The sequence below is a fragment of the Euprymna scolopes genome, chromosome 6 (genome assembly GCF_053919585.1).
Source record: "Euprymna scolopes isolate OS-2025 chromosome 6, ASM5391958v1, whole genome shotgun sequence".
Classification (NCBI taxonomy): domain Eukaryota; kingdom Metazoa; phylum Mollusca; class Cephalopoda; order Sepiida; family Sepiolidae; genus Euprymna; species Euprymna scolopes.
Genome location: NC_136487.1, coordinates 44,001,643 through 44,026,631, shown reverse-complemented (window position 1 = coordinate 44,026,631; position 24,989 = coordinate 44,001,643). Strand labels below are relative to the sequence as shown.

At 23.5% G+C, this 24,989-nt stretch overlaps 1 protein-coding gene across 4 annotated transcripts in view; it reads right to left on the bottom strand.

Moving 5' to 3' along the window:
• The window catches only part of LOC145277623 (uncharacterized), a 108,007-nt gene that overhangs the window by 10,396 nt on the left and 72,622 nt on the right, over positions 1-24,989 (bottom strand). For all 4 annotated transcript variants that reach the window (XM_080129172.1, XM_080129173.1, XM_080129176.1 and 1 more), the window contains 3 exons: positions 21,129-21,200; positions 4,028-4,182; positions 1,226-1,274 (listed from right to left, as the gene is read on the bottom strand). In XM_080129172.1, coding sequence (XP_079985298.1) covers positions 1,226-1,274; positions 4,028-4,182; positions 21,129-21,200 — 276 coding nt within the window. The remainder of the gene's footprint in view (positions 1-1,225; positions 1,275-4,027; positions 4,183-21,128; positions 21,201-24,989) is intronic.

Genomic DNA, 24,989 nt, shown 5'->3' with positions numbered 1-24,989 from the left:
TTTACATGTATTGTGTCCTTACTTGTGTCAGCATGGTCAGATGGAGGATCCATATGGTAATATTTCAGGAAATCTTCCCTTCGTCAAACATGTGTTTTACTTCCAAATGTGCATATTATAACTATTGTCTGTCTGATGAATGGAGATTTCCCAGAATATTACAATACGGATGCATAGCTTATTCCTCCATAATATCTTAATTTACTTCAGTTTGTGACTTTCCATTACACCTCTACATTACATATTACCTCCTATAAATTTAAATTTTCTTTATATACACACTAGAGAATGCTTCAAGCAAACTATGTTAATTTCTTATATTATTTTTCTAATTTTTACTATTGAGTTACAACTTATCAAGGCTATAAGCCACCTAAGGCTAAGATTTAATGATAGATTATCAGTCTGAAAAATGAAGAATATTCTTGAAAAGCAGCTACTGAATAGGAAGCTGTATTACAAGGAATCAAAACAGTGAATTGATGGAAATCAATAGACCAATGAGTCCAACAAGCTGAAACAAAAGAAACAGAGAATGGATCAGACAAGGAATAGTTGGAACAGTGTTGTAACATTTAGCTGCAGGTTCTGCAAAGGTAAAATTTAAATTTAGAGAATGGAAAATTCCATTTAAAAAGTTAAAAGTTTAAAATTAAGATTATGAGAGAGGATATGATATCATGGAATGAAGTATGTAGAAGTTAGAAAATTCCTGTCTCAGAAGGAGATTAAATCTGGAGAGTATATCAAGATGTGTGCAGAATAGGAGAGTGCTACTTTGGTCACACTGAAAAATAAATGAGTGTTTGGGTTAGTAAATACAGAATAGTTGAGGTAGTAGGATCAGTTGGTAGGAAAATGTCCAGGAAAACATGGGAGGAAGTAGGACGGATTTGATAAAATAAATAAAAATCTAATTAAAGGTAGGTTAGTTTTGAAGTCAATTTTTAAAAAACATTGAATGCATCAACATGTAAAACTGACATTAAACCGATGATGATGATGATGATGATGATGATGATGATATAGAGAATAAAGAAGGCAAGCATCCAAAGTTCAACAATACCAGCACATAAAAGTCGTTAAACTGAATATAATAATGACGGACTCTTATAAAATGTAAAAGATATTTTGATTTTTAAATAAAAGTAAACCAATGATAAAATTTAGCAAAAATATTTTACAATAAGCGTGAGAAAAGAATGAAGTCATTCGGTGCATTTACCTTCATCAGTAAAGTGTCCGTAATTAGCATTTGATTGTTCCAAAAGTGACTAAAAAAAAAAAAATAAAAATCAATTATTAGGGGAATAAAGAGGAATGAATTGTTAAGGAAATTAGCCTTAATCGTATAATTTTGATTGCTATTTTGGATTTTATTTTCACAAGGCTTCATTTAAAGTAATCCCCTGATGCATTTTTCTGAAATTGGAAATCCCTGTCAAGCTGAAACCTTTATTTAATATGTTAGCATGTAAAACAGAAGATATGATAATTTATGTTATGCTTAGTTATTATCGCCTGTAGTAAGGATTGAACCTCCAACCTCCAGAAGATGGACCCTTTGAACTGATTGTTAATAAACACCTATAACCATTGTGTTTTGGCTTCATGTGAATAATACTAGCATGGATTTTAGGAGCTTTAAACCTAGTAATGTTTATTCGTATTATTTGGATTCGTCAGACTACTGTTCTCATCTTGAGTGTCATTTTCATAACATTTCGGTCGATGAAACCTCCAACCTTCTTTAGGTGTATCTTGTTGAACTTGGGAATATTTCTGTTGAACTCAGGAATTTGGATGGAATTTTGAGCGTCCAAATTCCCAAGTTCGACAAGATACACCTGAAAAAGGTCAGAGGTTACATCGACCGAAACGTTGTGAAAATCGCATTCAAGATGAGAACAATAGTCCGATAAATCCAAATAATACAAATAACCAATCCTCATCTCAAAAATTCAAAAATGTCATAGTCTTGTTTCGATATGTAGCATTACTACTTATTACTAAGATATAGCGCCACACAATTCAGCCGCACTGATGAGCTGTGAAACAGTACTGTATATGGATGACTATATATATTATTAAAATTGATGATAAAAATAAATATTGAATAAATTAAAATTATAATGTGGTATTTTAGTTTCTATTTTTTCATCTTTTATTTTCAATCTTTCACTTATTCGTATAGATATTTTTTATTTAGGCCTAATAACTAATGTAAATTAATATTTTTCCTTGAATATTTAATGATGGAACACACGCAAATAAAATTTGATATGCCGTAATTTAACTTACGACATAAAACATAGGTTTGCATTTGTTTTGGGCTATTTAGCTTTCATATCTTTAAATTTAATATAAGTTTGAATTTTTACTGATAATTTAACAATAGCTTTTTAATAAAAGAAAAAATACTTTTTAATATATTATATTAGGTTTTTGATTATTTCGCTTGCATCATTTTGTAATGTTAATCATAAATGTTTGTCATTCTTCAGTTCCTAACATTTTAAGGAAACAACATTAAACATTAAAAGGAAACTTTTCGGAAATGCTAATTTGTAAAATTGGGAAAAAGTGAAAGCAGTAAAAAATTTATTTTATTAATTTTTTCTAATTCCTTTAGGCATGCCTTATCATAAGCTTCGTGGGATTTTAGATGCCTTATGCGCTTGGCATCCAAGATGGTTTGGCCATGTAGACAGTTCTACCTCTTACATCAACTCAATAACATGCGTGGGTACCCAAAGCACGAGGGTGCATGAAATACCAAAGAAAAACTGGCTTGAGTGCATTTTTTTAATTATTATTTTTTTTTACAAGGAAGCCACCACTTATCAAGGTTCGGAGGCCACTCGGGGATAAGGGTTATTGCATGTACAGTAATCAATGGGATAATATCGTAGTAATTACTAGTAATGGAGATCTAATAAAGTGTCTTACTTAAGGGGACGGTTCATCTGGAACTTGTTTATGTTGGGCTTGAAGACATCAAAGTTGTAGTCATACAAATTGACTTCACTGCTTGCAACATGACTAATATGAAACCTATGAATTGCGCCACATGGAGAGCAAGTGCAAGATGTTGCTTGATGTTGCTCATCATGGAATCTGAGTTATCTGCTCGTTGCTTCAAGATAGTGACATGAGAAAGTCCCTTTTCACTTAATGAGAAAATTTGATTTTCTTGGTAAAAAAATAAAACTACTTGATCAATTTATATGAGTTTTGGAATATGACATTTTCATTCTATCACATGTATGTATATCATACAAGTTCAAATTTTTTTTTTTAAATTGGAGGAATTCTGGACAAGAACCAATTAATCAATATCTAGGTTTTACTCTTAAGCAGTGAGTTGTGTCAGATAAAACACATCTTGTCTTGGCATCACTTAGCCGCTATCTAGTCATCATCTATTTAAACTATAAATTTATGGCTCAGCTGCACTTATGTTTATGCCATCAATCTGGAAGCTGAAGTTGTCAGGAAACTGTTCAGAGATGTACAACCAAAAAAATACCCTCCGTAGACATCTGCCATACACTGAATATCTTGCTTCCTTGGATTTGGATTCATCAAAACTCCAAGATTGAGCAACTGATTGTTATTGTTTTGCCAAAAATAACGGAATATGTTTTTACTCTCCCTATGTCGAACATGCGTGGACATGTCTACAAAGTCAGCAAGTAATGCAGCTCCAATGAGCTTTGGAAACATTTTTTATGCTCAGAATTGCTAAAACATACAAAAACTGCCTGGAAAGACACTGCATCCTTTAAAGCTTAGGCTCCTGAAATAGCTAAAACCACACCTGATGTTCTCCCTCCATATATACACTTTATTTTACCTTATCGTATAATGAGATTGTTTCTTTTAATTGTAGGCATGTCTTTTTTGTCCCCTCCAAGATTCTCATGAAGATAAATTGACTATCAAGCTTCTTGGTCGCCCCCCCCCTTAAAAAAAAAACAACAACAACGAAAAAATTCTGAAAATAAAACAAAGAAAAAAAACTTACAAGATTTGTATCAAAATTACAAGACTGCATGATGGATGGCATGGACGGCCACATAAGACTGTTATCTGATAAGTGGGCAAGTCCACTCTGGTTTAAACTGTTCTCCGAATGACAAATACTGTTGTGATGACTTGGAGGTGAGAAAAGACCATTTTCTTGGAAAGAAAAAAATAAAACAAATGAGAAATGGGGAGTTCAAGCTTTTATTAAAAAAATAAATTCATTGAATTTATATGTTTGTAAACATTTATGACAAAAGAATTAAATAATAAATCAGAAACAAACATTTTTTTCATACAAAATGCAAAAAAATATCACGAGAAAAATAAACACAAAAAATACCACAAAATTTAAACTGACAAAACATGAAATAAAAATTGCAAGAAACATTTCTATCAAAATGTCTAGAAATTTCTAACTTTAATGTTAAATGGATGATAAACGTGAAGAAAAATAACAAATGAGGAATTTTCTTGGAGTACCAATGTGATTGCTAGGGTTAGGAATAGGTGGAGTATGTTCAGGGAACTTCTACCATTACTTACTAGCAGAGCGTTACAACTGCTGATCAAAGGAAGAATCAATTAGGCATGTGTATGTAGTGTGATGATGTATAGAAGTGAAACCTGGCCAGTGAGGATTAAGACATGTGTTGCATGGAAAGAAATGATATGAGAATGAATACAATGTGTAATACAAATCTTAAAGACAGACTTTGTTCTGCTGATCTCAAATGAGGATTAAATCTGGACAATAAAGGGAAATGTGTGCAGAACAGGCGAATTTGATGGTATAACCAAGTTGAAAGAATGTATGAGAGTTCTTGGATTAGTAGATGTAGAATAGTTGAGATAACAGGATAGGTTTCAGAGAGGAAGGCCAACAAAAACATGGGAGGAAGTGATAAAAATAGAGCTGAGGAAAGAGATAAGTAAAGACTTAGACAGAAATAGGTTACTTTGGAAACCAATTTCTCAAACTCCCCAATGCATGCCAGCATGTAAAATACGTGTCAAATTAAATATGATGATGATGATAAATATTACCACTTTAAGGAATTATTTTAAATTGCGTTTTAAAACTGCTAACAATATTGAGAAATTGGAAAGAAATAAACTACTATCAGTCTTTACTGTTTTAAAATAGTGAAAACATTTAAAGAATCGTATGAAGAAAATTGGATGATTTATCAAAGATACCCACGCTTTACATAGGACTTTGCTGTATGCTCGGGTACCTGCTTCGTGGGCACCATTGCAGTAAGTGGATATTGTAAGAACCGTGCCAAATATGATCTTAACCTTTGACCATGACCTTGAAAAATGGTGTGCACAGAGACCATCATCATGTCAGGTTTGATCATGATTAGTCCAGTTGTGTGGGTTGTAGGAGAGTATATAACTACTTCATTTACTCACATAAATTTAATATACGAAAGTATAGATTTATGCATAAACTTTAAGTATTTACTTCAAAAGTGCTCAATACGTAGGTAGAGCTAGTTAGTAATTTATAAAATATATATGGCGATTAAGCTACACTGAATAGTCTGCGTTTCATCCACTATAGGATTCGTCAGGCTTATGCGCGAATTCTGTGGTTGCTTCTTGTTTTTATATATGTTGAGGATTTCTAGTTAGCCAATCAGCTTTATAGTATCCACCGCGCCCCTTCCTATCAGCCAATGGGCATGCATTTTATCGAACAAAGGATCTGTTTTAGAACTAGGTTAGTGGTTTACAGTAGATCTTTCCCTTCCTTTTTTTTTTTTTTTTGTGGTAGTTCATTATAAGTTGATAAAATATTTATATTTTTCATAAATTTGTGGTAGCTCATCATAAGTTGATAAAATATTTATATTTTTCATAAACAATTGAAGTAGTTCATCATAAGTTGATAAAATATTTATATTTTTCATAAACAATTGAAGTAGTTCATCATAAGTTGATAAAATATTTATATTTTTCATAAACAATTGAAGTAGTTCATCATAAGTTGATAAAATATTTATATTTTTCATAAACAATTGAAGTAATTCATCATAAGTTGATAAAATATTTATATTTTTCATAAACAATTGAAGTAGTTCATCATAAGTTGATAAAATATTTATATTTTTCATAAACAATTGAAGTAGTTCATCATAAGTTGATAAAATATTTATATTTTTCATAAACAATTGAAGTAATTCATCATAAGTTGATAAAATATTTATATTTTTCATAAACAATTGAAGTAGTTCATCATAAGTTGATAAAATATTTATATTTTTCATAAACAATTGAAGTAGTTCATCATAAGTTGATAAAATATTTATATTTTTCATAAACAATTGAAGTAGCTCATCATAAGTTGATAAAATATTTATATTTTTCATAAACAATTGAAGTAGTTCATCATAAGTTGATAAAATATTTATATTTTTCATAAACAATTGAAGTAGTTCATCATAAGTTGATAAAATATTTATATTTTTCATAAATTTGTGGTAGCTCATCATAAGTTGATAAAATATTTATATTTTTCATAAACAATTGAAGTAGTTCATCATAAGTTGATAAAATATTTATATTTTTCATAAACAATTGAAGTAGTTCATCATAAGTTGATAAAATATTTATATTTTTCATAAACAATTGAAGTAGTTCATCATAAGTTAATAAAATATTTATATTTTTCATAAACAATTGAAGTAGTTCATCATAAGTTGATAAAATATTTATATTTTTCATAAACAATTGAAGTAGTTCATCATAAGTTGATAAAATATTTATATTTTTCATAAACAATTGAAGTAGTTCATCATAAGTTGATAAAATATTTATATTTTTCATAAACAATTGAAGTAGTTCATCATAAGTTAATAAAATATTTATATTTTTCATAAACAATTGAAGTAGTTCATCATAAGTTGATAAAATATTTATATTTTTCATAAACAATTGAAGTAGTTCATCATAAGTTGATAAAATATTTATATTTTTCATAAACAATTGAAGTAGTTCATCATAAGTTGATAAAATATTTATATTTTTCATAAACAATTGAAGTAGTTCATCATAAGTTGATAAAATATTTATATTTTTCATAAATTTGTGGTAGCTCATCATAAGTTGATAAAATATTTATATTTTTCATAAACAATTGAAGTAGCTCATCATAAGTTGATAAAATATTTATATTTTTCATAAACAATTGAAGTAGTTCATCATAAGTTGATAAAATATTTATATTTTTCATAAATTTGTGGTAGCTCATCATAAGTTGATAAAATATTTATATTTTTCATAAACAATTGAAGTAGCTCATCATAAGTTGATAAAATATTTATATTTTTCATAAACAATTGAAGTAGTTCATCATAAGTTGATAAAATATTTATATTTTTAAAAAACAATTGAAGTAGTTCATCATAAGTTGATAAAATATTTATATTTTTCATAAACAATTGAAGTAGTTCATCATAAGTTGATAAATATTTATATTTTTCATAAACAATTGAAGTAGTTCATCATAAGTTGATAAAATATTTATATTTTTCATAAATTTGTGGTAGCTCATCATAAGTTGATAAAATATTTATATTTTTCATAAACAATTGAAGTAGTTCATCATAAGTTGATAAAATATTTATATTTTTCATAAATTTGTGGTAGCTCATCATAAGTTGATAAAATATTTATATTTTTCATAAACAATTGAAGTAGTTCATCATAAGTTGATAAAATATTTATATTTTTCATAAACAATTGAAGTAGTTCATCATAAGTTGATAAAATATTTATATTTTTCATAAACAATTGAAGTAGTTCATCATAAGTTGATAAAATATTTATATTTTTCATAAACAATTGAAGTAGTTCATCATAAGTTGATAAAATATTTATATTTTTCATAAATTTGTGGTAGCTCATCATAAGTTGATAAAATATTTATATTTTTCATAAACAATTGAAGTAGTTCATCATAAGTTGATAAAATATTTATATTTTTCATAAACAATTGAAGTAGTTCATCATAAGTTGATAAAATATTTATATTTTTCATAAACAATTGAAGTAATTCATCATAAGTTGATAAAATATTTATATTTTTCATAAACAATTGAAGTAGTTCATCATAAGTTGATAAAATATTTATATTTTTCATAAACAATTGAAGTAGTTCATCATAAGTTGATAAAATATTTATATTTTTCATAAACAATTGAAGTAGTTCATCATAAGTTGATAAAATATTTATATTTTTCATAAACAATTGAAGTAATTAATCATAAGTTGATAAAATATTTATATTTTTCATAAACAATTGAAGTAATTCATCATAAGTTGATAAAATATTTATATTTTTCATAAACAATTGAAGTAATTCATCATAAGTTGATAAAATATTTATATTTTTCATAAACAATTGAAGTAATTCATCATAAGTTGATAAAATATTTATATTTTTCATAAACAATTGAAGTAGTTCATCATAAGTTGATAAAATATTTATATTTTTCATAAACAATTGAAGTAGTTCATCATAAGTTGATAAAATATTTATATTTTTCATAAACAATTGAAGTAGTTCATCATAAGTTGATAAAATATTTATATTTTTCATAAACAATTGAAGTAGTTCATCATAAGTTGATAAAATATTTATATTTTTCATAAATTTGTGGTAGCTCATCATAAGTTGATAAAATATTTATATTTTTCATAAACAATTGAAGTAATTCATCATAAGTTGATAAAATATTTATATTTTTCATAAACAATTGAAGTAGTTCATCATAAGTTGATAAAATATTTATATTTTTCATAAACAATTGAAGTAGTTCATCATAAGTTGATAAAATATTTATATTTTTCATAAACAATTGAAGTAGTTCATCATAAGTTGATAAAATATTTATATTTTTCATAAACAATTGAAGTAGTTCATCATAAGTTGATAAAATATTTATATTTTTCATAAACAATTGAAGTAATTCATCATAAGTTGATAAAATATTTATATTTTTCATAAACAATTGAAGTAGTTCATCATAAGTTGATAAAATATTTATATTTTTCATAAACAATTGAAGTAGTTCATCATAAGTTGATAAAATATTTATATTTTTCATAAACAATTGAAGTAGTTCATCATAAGTTGATAAAATATTTATATTTTTCATAAATTTGTGGTAGCTCATCATAAGTTGATAAAATATTTATATTTTTCATAAACAATTGAAGTAGTTCATCATAAGTTGATAAAATATTTATATTTTTCATAAACAATTGAAGTAGTTCATCATAAGTTGATAAAATATTTATATTTTTCATAAACAATTGAAGTAGTTCATCATAAGTTGATAAAATATTTATATTTTTCATAAACAATTGAAGTAGTTCATCATAAGTTGATAAAATATTTATATTTTTCATAAACAATTGAAGTAGTTCATCATAAGTTGATAAAATATTTATATTTTTCATAAACAATTGAAGTAGTTCATCATAAGTTGATAAAATATTTATATTTTTCATAAACAATTGAAGTAGTTCATCATAGGTTGATAAAATATTTATATTTTTCATAAACAATTGAAGTAGTTCATCATAAGTTGATAAAATATTTATATTTTTCATAAACAATTGAAGTAGTTCATCATAAGTTGATAAAATATTTATATTTTTCATAAACAATTGAAGTAGTTCATCATAAGTTGATAAAATATTTATATTTTTCATAAACAATTGAAGTAGTTCATCATAAGTTGATAAAATATTTATATTTTTCATAAACAATTGAAGTAGTTCATCATAAGTTGATAAAATATTTATATTTTTCATAAACAATTGAAGTAGTTCATCATAAGTTGATAAAATATTTATATTTTTCATAAACAATTGAAGTAATTCATCATAAGTTGATAAAATATTTATATTTTTCATAAACAATTGAAGTAGTTCATCATAAGTTGATAAAATATTTATATTTTTCATAAACAATTGAAGTAGTTCATCATAAGTTGATAAAATATTTATATTTTTCATAAACAATTGAAGTAGTTCATCATAAGTTGATAAAATATTTATATTTTTCATAAATTTGTGGTAGCTCATCATAAGTTGATAAAATATTTATATTTTTCATAAACAATTGAAGTAGTTCATCATAAGTTGATAAAATATTTATATTTTTCATAAACAATTGAAGTAGTTCATCATAAGTTGATAAAATATTTATATTTTTCATAAACAATTGAAGTAGTTCATCATAAGTTGATAAAATATTTATATTTTTCATAAACAATTGAAGTAGTTCATCATAAGTTGATAAAATATTTATATTTTTGATAAATTTGTGGTAGCTCATCATAAGTTGATAAAATATTTATATTTTTCATAAACAATTGAAGTAGTTCATCATAAGTTGATAAAATATTTATATTTTTCATAAACAATTGAAGTAGTTCATCATAAGTTGATAAAATATTTATATTTTTCATAAATTTGTGGTAGCTCATCATAAGTTGATAAAATATTTATATTTTTCATAAACAATTGAAGTAGTTCATCATAAGTTGATAAAATATTTATATTTTTCATAAACAATTGAAGTAGTTCATCATAAGTTGATAAAATATTTATATTTTTCATAAACAATTGAAGTAGTTCATCATAAGTTGATAAAATATTTATATTTTTCATAAATTTGTGGTAGCTCATCATAAGTTGATAAAATATTTATATTTTTCATAAACAATTGACGTAGTTCATCATAAGTTGATAAAATATTTATATTTTTCATAAATTTGTGGTAGCTCATCATAAGTTGATAAAATATTTATATTTTTCATAAACAATTGAAGTAGTTCATCATAAGTTGATAAAATATTTATATTTTTCATAAACAATTGAAGTAGTTCATCATAAGTTGATAAAATATTAATATTTTTCATAAATTTGTGGTAGCTCATCATAAGTTGATAAAATATTTATATTTTTCATAAACAATTGAAGTAGTTCATCATAAGTTGATAAAATATTTATATTTTTCATAAACAATTGAAGTAGTTCATCATAAGTTGATAAAATATTTATATTTTTCATAAACAATTGAAGTAGTTCATCATAAGTTGATAAAATATTTATATTTTTCATAAACAATTGAAGTAGTTCATCATAAGTTGATAAAATATTTATATTTTTCATAAACAATTGAAGTAGTTCATCATAAGTTGATAAAATATTTATATTTTTCATAAACAATTGAAGTAGTTCATCATAAGTTGATAAAATATTTATATTTTTCATAAACAATTGAAGTAGTTCATCATAAGTTGATAAAATATTTATATTTTTCATAAACAATTGAAGTAGTTCATCATAAGTTGATAAAATATTTATATTTTTCATAAACAATTGAAGTAGTTCATCATAAGTTGATAAAATATTTATATTTTTCATAAACAATTGAAGTAGTTCATCATAAGTTGATAAAATATTTATATTTTTCATAAATTTGTGGTAGCTCATCATAAGTTGATAAAATATTTATATTTTTCATAAACAATTGAAGTAATTCATCATAAGTTGATAAAATATTTATATTTTTCATAAACAATTGAAGTAGTTCATCATAAGTTGATAAAATATTTATATTTTTCATAAACAATTGAAGTAGCTAATCATAAGTTGATAAAATATTTATATTTTTCATAAATTTGTGGTAGCTCATCATAAGTTGATAAAATATTTATATTTTTCATAAACAATTGAAGTAATTCATCATAAGTTGATAAAATATTTATATTTTTCATAAACAATTGAAGTAGTTCATCATAAGTTGATAAAATATTTATATTTTTCATAAACAATTGAAGTAGTTCATCATAAGTTGATAAAATATTTATATTTTTCATAAACAATTGAAGTAGTTCATCATAAGTTGATAAAATATTTATATTTTTCATAAATTTGTGGTAGCTCATCATAAGTTGATAAAATATTTATATTTTTCATAAACAATTGAAGTAGTTCATCATAAGTTGATAAAATATTTATATTTTTCATAAACAATTGAAGTAATTCATCATAAGTTGATAAAATATTTATATTTTTCATAAACAATTGAAGTAGTTCATCATAAGTTGATAAAATATTTATATTTTTCATAAACAATTGAAGTAGTTCATCATAAGTTGATAAAATATTTATATTTTTCATAAACAATTGAAGTAGTTCATCATAAGTTGATAAAATATTTATATTTTTCATAAATTTGTGGTAGCTCATCATAAGTTGATAAAATATTTATATTTTTCATAAACAATTGAAGTAGTTCATCATAAGTTGATAAAATATTTATATTTTTCATAAACAATTGAAGTAGTTCATCATAAGTTGATAAAATATTTATATTTTTCATAAACAATTGAAGTAGTTCATCATAAGTTGATAAAATATTTATATTTTTCATAAACAATTGAAGTAGTTCATCATAAGTTGATAAAATATTTATATTTTTCATAAACAATTGAAGTAGTTCATCATAAGTTGATAAAATATTTATATTTTTCATAAACAATTGAAGTAGTTCATCATAAGTTGATAAAATATTTATATTTTTCATAAACAATTGAAGTAGTTCATCATAAGTTGATAAAATATTTATATTTTTCATAAACAATTGAAGTAGTTCATCATAAGTTGATAAAATATTTATATTTTTCATAAACAATTGAAGTAGTTCATCATAAGTTGATAAAATATTTATATTTTTCATAAACAATTGAAGTAGTTCATCATAAGTTGATAAAATATTTATATTTTTCATAAACAATTGAAGTAGTTCATCATAAGTTGATAAAATATTTATATTTTTCATAAACAATTGAAGTAGTTCATCATAAGTTGATAAAATATTTATATTTTTCATAAACAATTGAAGTAGTTCATCATAAGTTGATAAAATATTTATATTTTTCATAAACAATTGAAGTAGTTCATCATAAGTTGATAAAATATTTATATTTTTCATAAACAATTGAAGTAATTCATCATAAGTTGATAAAATATTTATATTTTTCATAAACAATTGAAGTAGTTCATCATAAGTTGATAAAATATTTATATTTTTCATAAACAATTGAAGTAGTTCATCATAAGTTGATAAAATATTTATATTTTTCATAAACAATTGAAGTAGTTCATCATAAGTTGATAAAATATTTATATTTTTCATAAATTTGTGGTAGCTCATCATAAGTTGATAAAATATTTATATTTTTCATAAACAATTGAAGTAGTTCATCATAAGTTGATAAAATATTTATATTTTTCATAAACAATTGAAGTAGTTCATCATAAGTTGATAAAATATTTATATTTTTCATAAACAATTGAAGTAGTTCATCATAAGTTGATAAAATATTTATATTTTTCATAAACAATTGAAGTAGTTCATCATAAGTTGATAAAATATTTATATTTTTCATAAATTTGTGGTAGCTCATCATAAGTTGATAAAATATTTATATTTTTCATAAACAATTGAAGTAGTTCATCATAAGTTGATAAAATATTTATATTTTTCATAAACAATTGAAGTAGTTCATCATAAGTTGATAAAATATTTATATTTTTCATAAATTTGTGGTAGCTCATCATAAGTTGATAAAATATTTATATTTTTCATAAACAATTGAAGTAGTTCATCATAAGTTGATAAAATATTTATATTTTTCATAAACAATTGAAGTAGTTCATCATAAGTTGATAAAATATTTATATTTTTCATAAACAATTGAAGTAGTTCATCATAAGTTGATAAAATATTTATATTTTTCATAAATTTGTGGTAGCTCATCATAAGTTGATAAAATATTTATATTTTTCATAAACAATTGACGTAGTTCATCATAAGTTGATAAAATATTTATATTTTTCATAAATTTGTGGTAGCTCATCATAAGTTGATAAAATATTTATATTTTTCATAAACAATTGAAGTAGTTCATCATAAGTTGATAAAATATTTATATTTTTCATAAACAATTGAAGTAGTTCATCATAAGTTGATAAAATATTAATATTTTTCATAAATTTGTGGTAGCTCATCATAAGTTGATAAAATATTTATATTTTTCATAAACAATTGAAGTAGTTCATCATAAGTTGATAAAATATTTATATTTTTCATAAACAATTGAAGTAGTTCATCATAAGTTGATAAAATATTTATATTTTTCATAAACAATTGAAGTAGTTCATCATAAGTTGATAAAATATTTATATTTTTCATAAACAATTGAAGTAGTTCATCATAAGTTGATAAAATATTTATATTTTTCATAAACAATTGAAGTAGTTCATCATAAGTTGATAAAATATTTATATTTTTCATAAACAATTGAAGTAGTTCATCATAAGTTGATAAAATATTTATATTTTTCATAAACAATTGAAGTAGTTCATCATAAGTTGATAAAATATTTATATTTTTCATAAACAATTGAAGTAGTTCATCATAAGTTGATAAAATATTTATATTTTTCATAAACAATTGAAGTAGTTCATCATAAGTTGATAAAATATTTATATTTTTCATAAACAATTGAAGTAGTTCATCATAAGTTGATAAAATATTTATATTTTTCATAAATTTGTGGTAGCTCATCATAAGTTGATAAAATATTTATATTTTTCATAAACAATTGAAGTAATTCATCATAAGTTGATAAAATATTTATATTTTTCATAAACAATTGAAGTAGTTCATCATAAGTTGATAAAATATTTATATTTTTCATAAACAATTGAAGTAGCTAATCATAAGTTGATAAAATATTTATATTTTTCATAAATTTGTGGTAGCTCATCATAAGTTGATAAAATATTTATATTTTTCATAAACAATTGAAGTAATTCATCATAAGTTGATAAAATATTTATATTTTTCATAAACAATTGAAGTAGTTCATCATAAGTTGATAAAATATTTATATTTTTCATAAACAATTGAAGTAGTTCATCATAAGTTGATAAAATATTTATATTTTTCATAAACAATTGAAGTAGTTCATCATAAGTTGATAAAATATTTATATTTTTCATAAATTTGTGGTAGCTCATCATAAGTTGATAAAATATTTATATTTTTCATAAACAATTGAAGTAGTTCATCATAAGTTGATAAAATATTTATATTTTTCATAAACAATTGAAGTAGTTCATCATAAGTTGATAAAATATTTATATTTTTCATAAACAATTGAAGTAGTTCATCATAAGTTGATAAAATATTTATATTTTTCATAAATTTGTGGTAGCTCATCATAAGTTGATAAAATATTTATATTTTTCATAAACAATTGAAGTAGTTCATCATAAGTTGATAAAATATTTATATTTTTCATAAACAATTGAAGTAGTTCATCATAAGTTGATAAAATATTTATATTTTTCATAAATTTGTGGTAGCTCATCATAAGTTGATAAAATATTTATATTTTTCATAAACAATTGAAGTAGTTCATCATAAGTTGATAAAATATTTATATTTTTCATAAACAATTGAAGTAGTTCATCATAAGTTGATAAAATATTTATATTTTTCATAAACAATTGAAGTAGTTCATCATAAGTTGATAAAATATTTATATTTTTCATAAACAATTGAAGTAGTTCATCATAAGTTGATAAAATATTTATATTTTTCATAAACAATTGAAGTAGTTCATCATAAGTTGATAAAATATTTATATTTTTCATAAATTTGTGGTAGCTCATCATAAGTTGATAAAATATTTATATTTTTCATAAACAATTGAAGTAGTTCATCATAAGTTGATAAAATATTTATATTTTTCATAAACAATTGAAGTAGTTCATCATAAGTTGATAAAATATTTATATTTTTCATAAACAATTGAAGTAGTTCATCATAAGTTGATAAAATATTTATATTTTTCATAAATTTGTGGTAGCTCATCATAAGTTGATAAAATATTTATATTTTTCATAAACAATTGACGTAGTTCATCATAAGTTGATAAAATATTTATATTTTTCATAAATTTGTGGTAGCTCATCATAAGTTGATAAAATATTTATATTTTTCATAAACAATTGAAGTAGTTCATCATAAGTTGATAAAATATTTATATTTTTCATAAACAATTGAAGTAGTTCATCATAAGTTGATAAAATATTAATATTTTTCATAAATTTGTGGTAGCTCATCATAAGTTGATAAAATATTTATATTTTTCATAAACAATTGAAGTAGTTCATCATAAGTTGATAAAATATTTATATTTTTCATAAACAATTGAAGTAGTTCATCATAAGTTGATAAAATATTTATATTTTTCATAAACAATTGAAGTAGTTCATCATAAGTTGATAAAATATTTATATTTTTCATAAACAATTGAAGTAGTTCATCATAAGTTGATAAAATATTTATATTTTTCATAAACAATTGAAGTAGTTCATCATAAGTTGATAAAATATTTATATTTTTCATAAACAATTGAAGTAGTTCATCATAAGTTGATAAAATATTTATATTTTTCATAAACAATTGAAGTAGTTCATCATAAGTTGATAAAATATTTATATTTTTCATAAACAATTGTAGTTCATCATAAGTTGATAAAATATTTATATTTTTCATAAACAATTGAAGTAGTTCATCATAAGTTGATAAAATATTTATATTTTTCATAAACAATTGAAGTAGTTCATCATAAGTTGATAAAATATTTATATTTTTCATAAACAATTGAAGTAATTCATCATAAGTTGATAAAATATTTATATTTTTCATAAACAATTGAAGTAATTCATCATAAGTTGATAAAATATTTATATTTTTCATAAACAATTGAAGTAATTCATCATAAGTTGATAAAATATTTATATTTTTCATAAACAATTGAAGTAGTTCATCATAAGTTGATAAAATATTTATATTTTTCATAAACAATTGAAGTAATTCATCATAAGTTGATAAAATATTTATATTTTTCATAAACAATTGAAGTAGTTCATCATAAGTTGATAAAATATTTATATTTTTCATAAACAATTGAAGTAGTTCATCATAAGTTGATAAAATATTTATATTTTTCATAAATTTGTGGTAGCTCATCATAAGTTGATAAAATATTTATATTTTTCATAAACAATTGAAGTAATTCATCATAAGTTGATAAAATATTTATATTTTTCATAAACAATTGAAGTAGTTCATCATAAGTTGATAAAATATTTATATTTTTCATAAACAATTGAAGTAATTCATCATAAGTTGATAAAATATTTATATTTTTCATAAATTTGTGGTAGCTCATCATAAGTTGATAAAATATTTATATTTTTCATAAATTTGTGGTAGCTCATCATAAGTTGATAAAATATTTATATTTTTCATAAACAATTGAAGTAGTTCATCATAAGTTGATAAAATATTTATATTTTTCATAAACAATTGAAGTAGTTCATCATAAGTTGATAAAATATTTATATTTTTCATAAACAATTGAAGTAGTTCATCATAAGTTGATAAAATATTTATATTTTTCATAAACAATTGAAGTAGTTCATCATAAGTTGATAAAATATTTATATTTTTCATAAATTTGTGGTAGCTCATCATAAGTTGATAAAATATTTATATTTTTCATAAACAATTGAAGTAGTTCATCATAAGTTGATAAAATATTTATATTTTTCATAAACAATTGAAGTAGTTCATCATAAGTTGATAAAATATTTATATTTTTCATAAACAATTGAAGTAGTTCATCATAAGTTGATAAAATATTTATATTTTTCATAAATTTGTGGTAGCTCATCATAAGTTGATAAAATATTTATATTTTTCATAAACAATTGAAGTAGTTCATCATAAGTTGATAAAATATTTATATTTTTCATAAACAATTGAAGTAGTTCATCATAAGTTGATAAAATATTTATATTTTTCATAAACAATTGAAGTAGTTCATCATAAGTTGATAAAATATTTATATTTTTCATAAACAATTGAAGTAGTTCATCATAAGTTGATAAAATATTTATATTTTTCATAAACAATTGAAGTAGTTCATCATAAGTTGATAAAATATTTATATTTTTCATAAATTTGTGGTAGCTCATCATAAGTTGATAAAATATTTATATTTTTCATAAACAATTGAAGTAGTTCATCATAAGTTGATAAAATATTTATATTTTTCATAAACAATTGAAGTAGTTCATCATAAGTTGATAAAATATTTATATTTTTCATAAACAATTGAAGTAGTTCATCATAAGTTGATAAAATATTTATATTTTTCATAAATTTGTGGTAGCTCATCATAAGTTGATAAAATATTTATATTTTTCATAAACAATTGACGTAGTTCATCATAAGTTGATAAAATATTTATATTTTTCATAAATTTGTGGTAGCTCATCATAAGTTGATAAAATATTTATATTTTTCATAAACAATTGAAGTAGTTCATCATAAGTTGATAAAATATTTATATTTTTCATAAACAATTGAAGTAGTTCATCATAAGTTGATAAAATATTAATATTTTTCATAAATTTGTGGTAGCTCATCATAAGTTGATAAAATATTTATATTTTTCATAAACAATTGAAGTAGTTCATCATAAGTTGATAAAATATTTATATTTTTCATAAACAATTGAAGTAGTTCATCATAAGTTGATAAAATATTTATATTTTTCATAAACAATTGAAGTAGTTCATCATAAGTTGATAAAATATTTATATTTTTCATAAACAATTGAAGTAGTTCATCATAAGTTGATAAAATATTTATATTTTTCATAAACAATTGAAGTAGTTCATCATAAGTTGATAAAATATTTATATTTTTCATAAACAATTGAAGTAGTTCATCATAAGTTGATAAAATATTTATATTTTTCATAAACAATTGAAGTAGTTCATCATAAGTTGATAAAATATTTATATTTTTCATAAACAATTGAAGTAGTTCATCATAAGTTGATAAAATATTTATATTTTTCATAAACAATTGAAGTAGTTCATCATAAGTTGATAAAATATTTATATTTTTCATAAACAATTGAAGTAATTCATCATAAGTTGATAAAATATTTATATTTTTCATAAACAATTGAAGTAATTCATCATAAGTTGATAAAATATTTATATTTTTCATAAACAATTGAAGTAATTCATCATAAGTTGATAAAATATTTATATTTTTCATAAACAATTGAAGTAATTCATCATAAGTTGATAAAATATTTATATTTTTCATAAACAATTGAAGTAGTTCATCATAAGTTGATAAAATATTTATATTTTTCATAAACAATTGAAGTAATTCATCATAAGTTGATAAAATATTTATATTTTTCATAAACAATTGAAGTAGTTCATCATAAGTTGATAAAATATTTATATTTTTCATAAACAATTGAAGTAGTTCATCATAAGTTGATAAAATATTTATATTTTTCATAAATTTGTGGTAGCTCATCATAAGTTGATAAAATATTTATATTTTTCATAAACAATTGAAGTAATTCATCATAAGTTGATAAAATATTTATATTTTTCATAAACAATTGAAGTAGTTCATCATAAGTTGATAAAATATTTATATTTTTCATAAACAATTGAAGTAATTCATCATAAGTTGATAAAATATTTATATTTTTCATAAATTTGTGGTAGCTCATCATAAGTTGATAAAATATTTATATTTTTCATAAACAATTGAAGTAGTTCATCATAAGTTGATAAAATATTTATATTTTTCATAAACAATTGAAGTAGTTCATCATAAGTTGATAAAATATTTATATTTTTCATAAATAATTGAAGTAGTTCATCATAAGTTGATAAAATATTTATATTTTTCATAAACAATTGAAGTAGTTCATCATAAGTTGATAAAATATTTATATTTTTCATAAACAATTGAAGTAGTTCATCATAAGTTGATAAAATATTTATATTTTTCATAAACAATTGAAGTAGTTCATCATAAGTTGATAAAATATTTATATTTTTCATAAATTTGTGGTAGCTCATCATAAGTTGATAAAATATTTATATTTTTCATAAACAATTGAAGTAGTTCATCATAAGTTGATAAAATATTTATATTTTTCATAAACAATTGAAGTAGCTCATCATAAGTTGATAAAATATTTATATTTTTCATAAACAATTGAAGTAATTCATCATAAGTTGATAAAATATTTATATTTTTCATAAATTTGTGGTAGCTCATCATAAGTTGATAAAATATTTATATTTTTCATAAACAATTGAAGTAGTTCATCATAAGTTGATAAAATATTTATATTTTTCATAAACAATTGAAGTAGTTCATCATAAGTTGATAAAATATTTATATTTTTCATAAACAATTGAAGTAGTTCATCATAAGTTGATAAAATATTTATATTTTTCATAAACAATTGAAGTAGTTCATCATAAGTTGATAAAATATTTATATTTTTCATAAACAATTGAAGTAGTTCATCATAAGTTGATAAAATATTTATATTTTTCATAAACAATTGAAGTAGTTCATCATAAGTTGATAAAATATTTATATTTTTCATAAACAATTGAAGTAGTTCATCATAAGTTGATAAAATATTTATATTTTTCATAAACAATTGAAGTAGTTCATCATAAGTTGATAAAATATTTATATTTTTCATAAACAATTGAAGTAGTTCATCATAAGTTGATAAAATATTTATATTTTTCATAAATTTGTGGTAGCTCATCATAAGTTGATAAAATATTTATATTTTTCATAAACAATTGAAGTAGTTCATCATAAGTTGATAAAATATTTATATTTTTCATAAATTTGTGGTAGCTCATCATAAGTTGATAAAATATTTATATTTTTCATAAACAATTGAAGTAATTCATCATAAGTTGATAAAATATTTATATTTTTCATAAACAATTGAAGTAATTCATCATAAGTTGATAAAATATTTATATTTTTCATAAACAATTGAAGTCAACAAGAACTTTTTAGAAAAAAAAAATAGTAAGTAACTTATTTAAAAAAAGAAGATCTCCAAAATACAAACCTTCAAAATTGATGCCAATGTTGTTATCTCTCAAAGGGGAAAGCTCTAAATCACTGCCAGGCCTATCTAAAGCTAAAAGAGAAAAAAGTTTTACAAATTAAAAAAATGGTAGGTAAATAAAACAGAATCTTTTATAGCAATATAAAACTCTTCAGATAAAAACAAGTAACAAAATATTTAAAAAAAAGATAAACAAAATTAAATATTTTTTTAATCTATATACATAAAAGGCAAAATGCGTGTGTGTGTGCGTGTATGTCTCACAAAAACTTTCGACGGATGCCGACTAGATTGGTATCATTTTGGAGCTTAGACAACAAATATCAAAAAATTAGCTAAAAACATTCATTCCTTCACCCTCAACTGGGCAGTTTTGTACAAGGAGGGGGTCACTTTTTCGCTGACATTTTTGCAAAGTCATCATACGCGCTTGCAACGACTAGCCTTAATTTGAATGGCAGCGAAGTCATATATATGTCATGGTGGGCGCGGAGATTAAGAGGTTTGCTTTTTTTTCACCTTTTCCTCTTTCGCGTTACAGGTTCGAGCCTACCTGCCTATCTACTCCTTTTTTTTATTTTATATTTCGAGGCTTACATAGTGGGATTTTTTTTCCTTTTAAAACAAAAACCGAATCATTTTACCGTTTGTTTAAACATTTTTGTTTTTTTCCACACCTCTCTCCACCCAGGCAGCATCTATTTTTTTTTTCTGGTTGTATTGATTCCTTACTACACCACCTTACTTACTACACAATGCCGGGTACTCCTGCTAGTTAAAAATAAGTCAATTTTCTTTTTAATAATTTTTTATTAACATGAGCAAAATTATGCAAAGATTTGAAGCCATTTAAATCATATATTAAATGATTTTGATAAATATATTACATATTATTTTCACACACACACACACACATATATGTATATATATATATATATATATACACAAGGTTCATATCACAAAATCAGCTAAAATGAATGAGTTGAAAGCAACCATTGAAAGAGAATGTGCCCACATACCAATTGAACTGATTAGGAATGCTTGAGATTTAATCAATGAGCATTGTCAGTTGTTCAAGGATCACAATGGCCAATAATTTTAACACTTTCGATAATTAGTTTCTATATATAGTAGTTTGATGTATGAAACTTTTCTTTCTTATAATAAATGTTGGTTTTATGGTCATTTAAAGAGTGCATACATTTTATTGAAACACCCTATATAAATATATATAACTTTAATGATACAGCGCTTTAAAAATAATATACAGAAAAACCCTAGAGGCTCTTTTGCCAACAAACTCATCAGGAGTTAATCAGAAATGCAAAAAAGAAATTGTCACACACGAGCAAATACTTGGGGATATATGAGTATAAGAAAAAAAAAAGCGAATGGGAATTTGTGTAAAATAATATATATACAATTATATAAAATATATGTACGAATAAGATGGAAAGGGTATGGGAATGATTACTATATATCTTCAAGCAAGTTGAATGATTTAATAAATTCCTTCTGTTGATAGAGAGAGGGCTTGTGTGAAAAAAATCGAGACTAACTCCAAAATATTTAAATGATTTTGAAAGTCAACACGGTGTAATATTTTAGAATAGTCTATTTTATATGCATTGGTACAAGTTGGATTTTTGATTAGATATTGGCCAATGGCTGATTCCAAGGCAGAAGAGGGGCAAAAACGACATGGCTTCCCCAGTCTAATTTCTGCCAGTATATGTAGATTACTGAGTGTCTGCAAATTTAAGGAGGTTCGACCCACATAGTCAGCAACACACTAGCAATCAAATTCATAAATAAGATTACTCTGTGTAATGTAGGGTAAACTATCCTTTGTGATCAGGAGAAATGCAGATTTCACACCAAAAACCAAACGTAACAACAGAAGGGAAACAATTTGTTACAGACTTAATAATCTGTCTGCCCAAACACTGACCAGCATCTCCAATCCAAGGTAGTTTTAAATTAACAGGACACTTGGACAGACCCAGGGCTATAAAAGAATTGTATTGTTCTTGATTATTAATAATGTAACCAATCAAATTCTCCAGATAATCATTACGAATGAAAATGTCTTTGACAGTATTTATGTTTGAGTTTGTTCAAAGAACAAATTCTAAGGGCTCTATACACTAACGTCTTAATAAGGCCTATTTTCCTAGAGGTAGGCATAAATGAGTGCCAATCCATATAAAGACCGGTGAAGGTCGGTTTGCGATTAACTATAATAATAAAAAAATTCTTACTATGTTCAATTAAAACATCCAGGAAAGACAAGCAACCTTTATTCTCTTTCTTCCTAGTAAATGATAATTCTATGTGGAGAGAATTGAGATTATTAAAAAAGATTTTTGCTTCACTCTCAGAAACAAAGGTTGCAAAAGTGTCATTGACGTATCAAAATATATTGAAGACTTTCAATATATTACTAAACAGTGTCGACTCATAGAAACCCATAAAAATATCCGTTAATGGAGGACCCGGGGTTTCCCATCTGAACTCCGTCAATCTGACTGCATAACATTGTCAAAGCTGAATACTACTAATTTAGTACAGGTCAACATGAGTTCAATAAATATATTCCTGAGGAAAGGTGGGGGAGTTAGATTGCCATTATAAAGTGAGTCGGCACAAATACCAATGGTCTCTTGTAGCGGGACATTGGTAAATAAGCTGGAAACATCAAATGAACACCTGAAGTTGTTTGCAGAACTAGGTTGCAACTTACATAAATATTCAACCAACCTGAATGAATCGGGAATGCAATATTTAGTGTATAGAGCATAAACTGGTTCTATAATAGTCAACAGCCACTTGCCTAGGGAATATTGGGTAGACCCTGCCATAGACAAAATAGGTCTAGCGGGAGTCCTTCCCTCTGTATTTTAGGAAGGCTCATAAAGTCTAGGCCTCAGTGAACCAGAAGGGATTATTTTGTAATAGATCTCTTTTGAAAATTATCCTTTCTTGTAAAAGTATAAAAGGCGTTTCTGGATCTTAATTTCATTCTTATTGGTATTGTCGCATGTTTCAGCAGAACCATTGTGAACAAACTTATCTACATCATTCAAAATAACTAACATTTTCTAAACATAATCTACATGATTTAGAATAATGGCACCAGCACCTTTGTCCGGTTGACATAAATAAATATCTTTATTTAATTTCAATGACTTAATATTTTTTAAATGCGTGCTGGACCAAACAAAATCATCTGAATCAATAACAGAATTTCAATAACGAAAGGCCAAGTCTTTTAGACTAACCTTAACAGCTGTTACATGATCAGGCGAGGTGGGATTATGATGCTTAAGTTGGAAAAATAAAACTTCAAATGCTGCAAGTGTTTCTTCTTTACCAATATACGTAGGGGGGAACACAACCTATACAGCGCTTTACAGATAATATATGGAAAACCTCTTGCCAACAAACTCATCAGGAGTTAATTGTTGGGATATCACAGAAATCAAAAATTAAAAAAAAACGAATTAAATTGTCACGCAAGAGCAAATACTTGGGGATATATGAGTAAAAGAATAATAATAATAAAAAAAAAGAGCAAATAGGAATATACTAATATATATACAATTATATAAAATATATGTAAAAATAAGATAGAGGGGGTATGGGAACTATTAAAATATATCTCTGAGCAAGTCCAATGATTTAATAAATTCCTTCTGTTCACAAAGAGAAGGCTTGCATGAAAAAATTGAGAGTATTTACTCTTAAATGACAATTTAATTCATATTTTAAAATTTCTATGACATACCAACGATTAATCCCTGATGAGTTTGCTGACAAAAAGGGCCCCTAGGGTTTTTTCCGTACATTATTTTTAAAGTG